The 9,746-nt window shown below is 37.9% G+C and overlaps 1 protein-coding gene across 1 annotated transcript in view; it reads left to right on the top strand.

The window, feature by feature from the left end:
* Positions 1-9,746, top strand: part of ptprga (protein tyrosine phosphatase receptor type Ga) — a 540,919-nt gene that overhangs the window by 468,947 nt on the left and 62,226 nt on the right. Inside the window, exons 10-11 of the mRNA XM_053316686.1 lie at positions 7,400-7,508; positions 8,008-8,057. Coding sequence (XP_053172661.1) covers positions 7,400-7,508; positions 8,008-8,057 — 159 coding nt within the window. The remainder of the gene's footprint in view (positions 1-7,399; positions 7,509-8,007; positions 8,058-9,746) is intronic.

Raw genomic sequence — 9,746 nt, 5'->3', positions numbered from 1 at the left:
CACACACACACACACACACACACACACACACACACACACACTCACACACACACTCAGTTTTGCAGTTTTCTCTGATGTGCTTCGTTGGCCTGGTTTTGTGGAGGGAAAAAAAGAACCCGCTCTGTTCAGACTTTTCTGACTCGTTGCTGTCGATAGCCATGTTTGTACTGCCGTATATTCCACTGAGATACAGAAGAACAATGAACGCTTTCAGTTCTCCCTCGCACGCAGCTCAGATGTCATGTCCACGGCGCGGTGAGCCTCATCACACCGCTGTGTTTTAGGAATTGTATGCTGGAAGTTAGTTTCGAGTGGAGTTTAATTCAACTTTCAGCCGAGTCAGTGCTCTGCCTTTTCTAAGACTGAAATCAAGCAGCAGCCACACAGCTGAATAATGCATGAAAAACTGTGAGTAATGAATAATGAAGCCACTGCTAATATGTTTCATACTGCAGCTCCTATAGCAGCTATTATGTTGGTCAATTTAGAAAAAAACATATTGTTGAAATGCTGATTTATTTAGAATCACAATGATGCTGCTTTATGTCACTCTTTTAACAAGCACACTGGCTCTCTGAGTGTGCTGTCTGCTGTGTGTACTGCTGGTAACAGTCCGTTTTAATAATGCAGTTGCCTGCTGCTCATATTAAAGGATAGCCTAACACAACAATCACATTTCATATAATACATTTAATTTGCACATTGAAATGATTTTGGATAGCTCTAGATAGAGGAAGGTGAGATGGATACAATCTCTATTCTCATATGTGTCATTTTATATTTGAATACATAGTGTAAGGGCTGAGAAGTGGCTAATAGTGCCTGCTAATCTTCACTATGCATTTTAGGTTGATATTTGGCAGCTTTGAGACAAAAGCACAGGCCTTGAAAAACCCAAATAGGTCACATCAAAGTGCTCATTCCAGATGAGCCAAAAATCAGCTGATCCTCAGCCAGTAATCAGTTGATTTCCACAAGCACCGACTACACACCCACTCACACCAAAAAATGTTCCATAGACCAGAGCACCTGCTTGTGTTGACCTCATGGAGAGCATGTGCCCCTTTTCCAGGTTGTTTTTTTAAATAAATAAATAAATTCCTGTTATTCCTGCTGCACCCAGCTTGACACAACATACTCAGTACTTCAGCTGGTTTCTGAGTGTAGCTGAGAATTGAGATGAGTGTATGTAAGGTAAAGTGACAGAACTCAGTAGCATATAACTAACATTTCAGATGGACTGTTATTAACAAAGTGCATGCCATGCACAGTGAGTGAGTGTGGATACTGTCACATAACCAGGGTTGGGAAGGTTAGAATGTGTTAGGTTACAGATTACTAATAACCTTATTTAATATGTAATAAGTAACATAACTATTTCAATGACTTCATCTAAGATCAGCTGTTATTCATGGATATTGATGATTTATAAGAGAGATCATTTCTTATAAAGCAAGATTTTATCATTTTTCATTAGCTCATGTAGATTTTGGAATATGAAATAAAGATATTTGATGAATAAAATGGGTTTAATTGGTACTGTGACTCCATTTAAGCCCACATCATGATTTATTTACTAAATAGAAAAAATACTGATTTCAAAGAATTAAAAACATCAATATATGTATTCAGTTACATGTTCAATATTAAAAAATGAGTAAAATCTTAAAGGTGTAACTTCAGATGCTTTGCTTCTTTGTAATCATCAACATTTTCATCAGTAACTGTCATTTAATGACACATTTTATATCAGTAACTGTAACAGATTACACTTACATTTATTTTATAATTATATTATGTAACGCCGTTAAATGGAACTAGTAACTCCCCAACACTGCACATAACACATTTGTCCAAGCTGTTTATATTATGATTATATTATTATTATGAAGTCATGTCAAGTCAAGTCAAGTCATGTGTCTTTATTCCCCACAAGTGCCAAGATTAGGACAGCGTCATACAGTACACATGCACAAATGTGACCAAATCAAAGATGTTTTTCTCCCTTCTGTAAACAAGCAGCCACTGCTGTGCATTCACTGTCAGACATTAAAGTAACAACTGATGCATGATTATATACAGTAAGCATGCATATTTCATTTCCTTGTATTTTATGTGTTATGTTTGCATAACAGTTGAAAATGTGTGGAAGACATTTACATGAATGTTAACTGTTTAATAAATGTCATCTTAAGCCCTTTTATTTTCAGTAATTTCATAGGGAGAGAGGAAGGGATGAGAGAATGCTAACTGTTAAAGTCTTTTATAATCCAGTGTCTAATACACCTTATCTAAAGCTTTCTAGAAATGTGGCTTAAATGCATGGCGTCTTCCAATCCTCACTATTATGATATGTGAATTATAATAAACTAATTTGTTGGCACATAGTAATACTATCTTAGCCATACAATATCAACATGGTCTTATTGCCTGTTATTACTGAAGCAATTATGCCTTATATGGAGAGGTGATAAGAGAGGAATGTGCAGGCGAGAGAAGCAGCCATGCAGTCAGAGGAAGTGAATCTTTGTCAGCAGTATTAAGCTGAGCTTCTGAGAGAGAGTGAGGATGTCAGTCAGTAAGAGTTGGGCTGGTGAACATGTGAAATGCATTTCATTTCTCTGCATGTATCATTAATTAACTGTCATGTTGCAGCATCATGGGTTTGTTTGAAATATTTGAATATCTCTTTAACTGTGTTAAAGTAGTCCTACCAGGCATATATTTATTTGATACATTTTAGGCCCCTGCCCCTCTTATACCTTCTGGTGCTCCATATGTCTGACTGTAGCTGTCATTCACTCCTTCCTTTCTCAACCTTTTGCTTCCTGCCTTTTCCCCTCTCATCATTTCTTGCTTTTGTCTTTTCCCTCGTTTTTATTACTTCATATTCCACTACCTCCTGATGCATCACAATTGGAGAACACACCACTTATTTATTAACTTGATGATCACTTTGATACACTGGACATTATCACATATTTGATTGGACTACTACTATATTTGTACACTGATCTGTCCAGATGCATTCCAGCCTTGAACATAGCTTCAACTTGGTCAACTGTGATTTTATTACAGGAATATAAACGCACAGTTAAATGCAGTAGCAATGGGAGGAAGTGTGTGTGTGTGTGTGTGTGTGTGTGTGTGTGTGTGTGTGTATGTGTGTGTGTGTGTGTGCGTGTGTGTGTGTGTGTGTGTGTGTGTGTGTGTGTGTGTGTGTGTGTGTGTGTGTGTGTGTGTGTGTTATTTCAGAAATACAGAGGATTTTACATCATCAAAAATATGACTGCGAGGGCTTTGGAAAATCTAATAACTTGTTTTGGGATAAAACTGTTTTGACATGTACAAAATCAGCACTGATTGCATCATTATAAATATGAGAGACTTTTATTTTTTGTTATCAAAAGCACGTGCACATGCAGCCTTGGGTAAATACAACTTCTTATGAGGAAATGGGTCGAGAGAGGTTTTAATAAAGTCGTATTTATTTGTCTGGGGACAAAAGTTTTGGAACACAAACGCCAACATGCCCACGCTCACACACACACCAGGCTACATCCTCCTTTAATTTTATTACAAATGGTCTCATCAGGAGCCAAAATGAGCTATGAGAGTAGGCTGTGCAGCAGACAGAAGGGTTCATTCCCTTACATAGTGGTCTGCTGGTCAGCTAGCAGAATACTAATGCTAAGCTGGAGGGGATGCAGGGCTGCCAGCCTGTGCAAAAAGCATGACCTTGGGCCAGTGGCTCTATGGGAAAACAGAAAGACCTGCACAAAAAAAAGAGAGAGATGAGAGTGCCCCCTGGCTGTGGAAAAAGGAACATGCTGTGATGAAAGATTGAGAGAGGTGGGAAGTGTTTTATCCTTCCATCATTAACTCAAGAGACCATCTCTCCCTCTGAAATCCAGTTCACTGTCCCTCAACCACTCTACACACACACACACACACACACACACACACACCCTCCTTCTGTCAGCCCCTTGATTCAACTCTTACTTCTCATATCCTCCCTTGACGCCTCTATCTAGGTCACAACAGGGACTTACATGGCTTTAGGACCCCCAAATCCCACTCACATGTCCCCTTTGTCACAATTAATGGTGAATCCCCATGTAATAAAACACTGTGGACTGGACTATTTTACGGTCCATACCACTTGTGAAGAATGAAGAAGGGGGAGCAGATAAGGGAAACAGGTTCCTAACTGGATTCAACAGGGCACAACTGGCATGAGTCAGGGAGGTTGGGCTGGGGTTAGAAATAGCACAATGAAATGATTGAAGATGTTAATATGATGGGATAAAAGCTCATCATAATTATCTTTTTACACAGCACATTTCTGGAGTTAATGGAAATGTAAGTGTATCTTTTGTATGGATACACTTAGAAATAAAAAGTATGATATTGTGGTTTTAAGAGCTGTCCTGTCCTTTGGGAAAATTCTGTCCCCAAGAAATTAGGGGACATTTCATGTACATGTCCATGTCTATCTGGGACTTCTCACTTAACAAAGTTCCTCCAAAGCATTGCAAAGGGTTATAATTTCACAGGCTGAGCAGTACTGCTTGTGACTAAGAAAGTGATCTTCATGTGTGAGATTCATCTCTGCCAAATTTGACCAAAAAAAAAAAAGCTCTTGTCCATCAAACTCTAAAAGTTTTTTATAGGTGCTCCATTCAATCCATCCTCACTTTCAAAATAAAAGCTTGGTTTGGAGCAGTGAGCAACATTCACACAGCAGCAAAATCATTGGAGTGGACCAGGAGGAGCCACTAAGCAATATTTACAGGAAGTGCACTAAAGGGACAAAAGAGCTCAAATAGCTTAAGATACAAAACACATCAATACAGCTTCACATACTGGTCTCTGTGCTGTATGTTGAAAATAATAAAATAAAGGAAGTAAAGTAAGTAAAACAGGGGAAATCTAAAAAACTTTTTAATGAGTTTTATGACCTTTTAAATTTTTTTTTTTTTTTTTTGATGAACTAAGATTAAGATAAGTTCACTCACATTACAAGTATCTTCATATATCTGCAGTTGTTTAAATACATACACGTTGTGTCTCTATACTACTGTCTGTTATCGTGCAGCAGTGACTGTTAAAAAAACAAACCCAAGGTATAGTACGAGTGTATAAATAGAGTAACAGTGCAGAACAGTTGTGTAAAGGAGAGCGATGCGCTTCCAGACTTCTCTGGCATCCAACTTGTTTTATCAGTATCAGTTGATGTCATTGTACATTCAAGCCCTAAGATGTTTACATGAAAACTTTTGATTTACTCAATCTTTGCCACCCATCTGTATGAGATCAGGCGTCAGATGGAAGTGTGAATTCTCTTCAGCTTTAGTGTGAACAGCAACACTCCCATCTGACAGGGCTCAGCCTTCTCATGAAAGCTATCAGCTATCAGTTGCACTTCAGGTTGTCTGTACAGCCCCGCGGTGTATCTGTGGTGATGATATCTGGTTCCTTCTCAATACAAGGTAATTCACAGATGAGACTTATAATTAACCCAGTTCAATTGTCTATTTGTTTTTATACAAGGCACTACATGTATTATATCAATATCAGTGTATCATTACAGCACCACATCAGTGCTCATGTTTAACTGATGTCAATGTAAATAATGTAACCAAATGACACCGCTACTGACATTATTAACAGTCTTTAGCAGCCTCCACTCTGCATTTTACATTAAGTAGTTCTATCTGAATGCAGGTTTCACTTCCTTTTGAAGTCTGCATTCATGACTATACAACCTATAACAAGTTGACAAGGCCGTTCCATTCCAAAGGCTCCAAGAGATGAGGGTGAAAAATGTAGTGTCAAACTCCTTTTAGATTTAGTCTCTGTGAGGCTCTGGATGGGAATTGGAAATGATGTAGAATCCTCTGTAGACTGTTTCTATTGGTAGGAGGTGCAGGTTTGGCATAGAAGGTGTCACTTGTCTCAGGGACAAGATTTCATATGTCTTTTGAAGGAGGTGCAGCCTGAAAACTGGTACACAGAGGCTGTGGTCATGACCATGTTAGATTTTGAGAGAATATTATGCATAGATGTTCTGACAGGATACAATCTAAGTTCGCTTTAACCTCCTGAGACCAGAGCTGTTGTTTGGTGTGCATTTTCAAAGATGAATTCAAGAAGCCTGTCATCTCGTTTTTACACTGCTTTTGCTGCCACAAGGTGGTTCCTGAAAGTGGCTAGTGTGTGTGGACTTATGTATTTTAGCATGTTTCAAATAACTATGAAGTTATAGGTATTTGTTTATGGAAAATACAATAACCCCAGTGACATTTCACATTTGATGAAGTCTGTCAAATCTACAGTGATAAAACAGCTTATAAAACGTCTGGCTAATAGATGTACCATACATGATTAAAATAAGGAGACTTTAGTGAAGTAATGAAAGTGTCTGTGAATGAACAAAGTGTCATGGTCTAATATAGCACTAACTGGAATTAATCTCTCACTGGTTTTAAGATTTCACCCCAGTATGTGATGGAGATGGATAGCAGAGATAACTCATTATTATTCTGCTGATACATAGCAGAATAAACCGGTTCGGAAAGCTTGGCACTATATAAGACAGGATAGTTGGTGAAAAAATCGCAGCACTGGCTCAAATGTGTTCCATTCCTTAGAATAGAAAAGCATGTTTCTGAGCATGTCTGGTCATTGTTAACATCTAGTGTATGACGCACAGAATCTTAGTTTAAAGGTCCGCTGCCTAGCAATATGTGTCTCTGAGAATGTGAAGTAAACTTGAGTGCAGTGTGCATGTGGTTACAAGGTAGCTGTCCTGGCTGACCTTCCACTGTAGCTTCATTAGGAGAGCAACAGACTACACTGCTGACTGACATACTGCAGCAGCGTGGTGTTCTACACTGAAGTGAACTGTGTAAAATATGAAGAACATCTGTTTAGATCTGGAATGAAAGCAGACACATTGAATGCCACTTATATGGAAAATTGAAGTCTCCCTGTATAATCAGTATAGTCATTTATTCAATAATTATAAGATGCTATCATTTTTAAGTGTATTAGTCAACAGCTATAACTCTGCATGACAATATAATAAAACACAGTTGTAATAATATAAAATATCTCTAAGTTATTGTTGACACATTAATTAAACATTTAAATATATCTGATTATTACATTATAGCATGTGATAAACCATTTATTCAATGTTTTATATACTGCTTATGAATGCTAAATTGAGGGACTTAAAGCAAAGTTTTACTGGATAAATGAATGGTTTTCTGTTTCCTCTTGGTGTGTGTGTGTGTGTGTGTGTGTGTGTGTGGTGTGTGTGTGTGTGTGTGTGTGTGTGTGTGTGTGTGTGTGTGTGTGTGTGTGTGTGTGTGTGTGTGTGTGTGTTGTCCAGGAGGCTGTCATTTCTCCCGTCTCCCCGGATGTACTGTACCTGTTTCGCGTTCAGGCCGTCTGCACAAATGACATGCGCAGTGACTTCAGCCAGAGCATGCTCTTCAGAGGTAACACACACACACACACACACACACACACACCAAGTATTAAATTGCTGCCATATTATCTCTTATGTCATCATAACTGTCGATGCGAGCATCAGCTGGTATCTGTTCCTTGTACACAGCCTCTCTCCAAATGCTTTAATATTGTTTTACACTTTTGCAAACAGTATAATCTGACAGTTATGACTCCTTTGATCATAATATCACAAATTTGTTCATATTCAGGTTATTTATGCAAATTCAAGCTGCAGGCTAAAGGAGAAATAACAGAGGAAAGGCAACAGGCACCTGGAATAGAGTGAGATTCATGCATTTCATCAAACTGCATTTGCTTTATTCGCTGCTCCATTAAGTATTCAGTGCCTCACATTTACATTATGTCATATTCTGATTAATGTATATGCAGTGCACTTATGGATGTCTTATTGACGCCACTTCAAGTGTTGCCTGATTGTCTTTCCTGTGTTTAACTCTGGATTATCTTTTTTTCCGTGTGTTTCAGCAAACACCACCAGGATCTTTGAAGGGACGAGGATTGTGAAAACTGGAATGGTAAGGGATGCAGAAATGAGTCACTACTATTGTCTTTTCACTTTGTATCCAGCAGAGAGCAGTGTCTATATTAGGATCTTCTCCCTTGTGTAGAAAAGGAATGTACAATTGGGAATTTAAATCAGGATTAGGAAGTATTTGTTTGGTGGAGCAGAGCAGGTGGAACCAAATGTAGGAGACTGCAGGCTGAGCAAGGCTGAAGAAAAACCTCTTTATTTAAAGCTGGTGCAGACACAAACAAAGCTGGCAGGTTGAAGCAAAACTGAAAAAAAATGCAGCACAAACTGAGAAACACAGAGCAGAACAAAGTAGAACAAAAGATCCAACAAAACTGAACTGAAAAGCAGGACTAAAATACAAACTGACAAGGGGATGAGGTGCAGGTGGAACAGGAAAAGAGTTGATTGGCTGAGGAAGACTCAGGGAGCAGGGCAGGACTAATGAACCGGATACAGAGTAGGTGTGTACATGAGCAAAGGAGAGAAAAGCAAGCACAGGAACACAGGAGGGAAACACAGAGCAAACAGAGAACCCAGAAAACACAATTAGTAGGTTCAAGAAAGCCTTCAATGCCAGCAGCAACAGATGTAAACAAAAAAAGTGTGCTACAGAGCTAAATGGGTTGCATGATAATCTGAGAGAAATGTAAAGTCAAAGTCCAAAACACAGACCTGTTTCACTGGCCCAAAAAAGAGAAAGATAACCATTTGGAATGTGAATAACGTGATAGTACTAAATCTCAGTGAAAGCAGCCTGAAACACCTTCATAAACCCGCCTGATCATTCACATTTAACCTAGTGAAAGGTTCAATGTAAAGAACAGCAGTTACTCACTTGGTCTGTATATATAATCTGGAGTTGATATGTCCTGCTCCTATCCAGTTCAACAAACAGGGAGAAGGTCTGAGGGCATCTGCTTGACTGGTAGAAGGATATAAATCCAGACTGTGATAGAACCTTAACTGTTTTTCTTGATAGACAATGGGACATTCCTTATAATACCTTAAAAATATCTTAATTATATCATAATCGCCTTATTTTGCATCATGTTATGGCTTAATCTTCCATTACTTAGGCTAAAGGTTGCCTCATAATCACTGATGTAACAGCAGACTAAGGAACACGGCCAACATTATGGATTTTGGTCTATTAAGGATCAGATTAGTTTTTTATTCAATTCAATCTGAAAACATATAAAATGGTTTAAAGGTTTTAAATCACAGGATTATATTATATTACAAGTGGTTCCCAGTCTTTTAGACTTGTGACACCCTTTAATGTCCTCACCAAGAAAAAAAGCTATAGAATTTTTTTTTATTTACTTGGGACAATAATAACCGCAATCAATTGTATTTTTGTTTGGGTTTTTTAAACAGACCCCATAGTATTAAGATATGGGCCTGTTGAGAAGTCCCTTAATGGTACAAGTATGAAATACATTTACAAATACCAAAAACATGTAGAAAAAATCAAATAAAATGCTTTTCCAAGAAATGAATTGAACTTTCTCATCTTGCTCTGATATGAATGTTCATGTTTTCTAAAATTGAATTAATTAAATGTATTACCTTGGCATCACTACACTTATCACTACAACTTAACCGTTTGGTCAAGCATGATTTTAGATAGTAAAAAAGTCATAAAATGATTTCAGCTAATATATATAATGGAATATCATTAAATGTATCA

The sequence above is a fragment of the Scomber japonicus genome, chromosome 3, assembly GCF_027409825.1.
Source record: "Scomber japonicus isolate fScoJap1 chromosome 3, fScoJap1.pri, whole genome shotgun sequence".
NCBI lineage: Eukaryota > Metazoa > Chordata > Actinopteri > Scombriformes > Scombridae > Scomber > Scomber japonicus.
The sequence above is the reverse complement of the archived record's forward strand: the minus strand, read 5'-3'. Positions and strand labels throughout refer to the sequence as shown.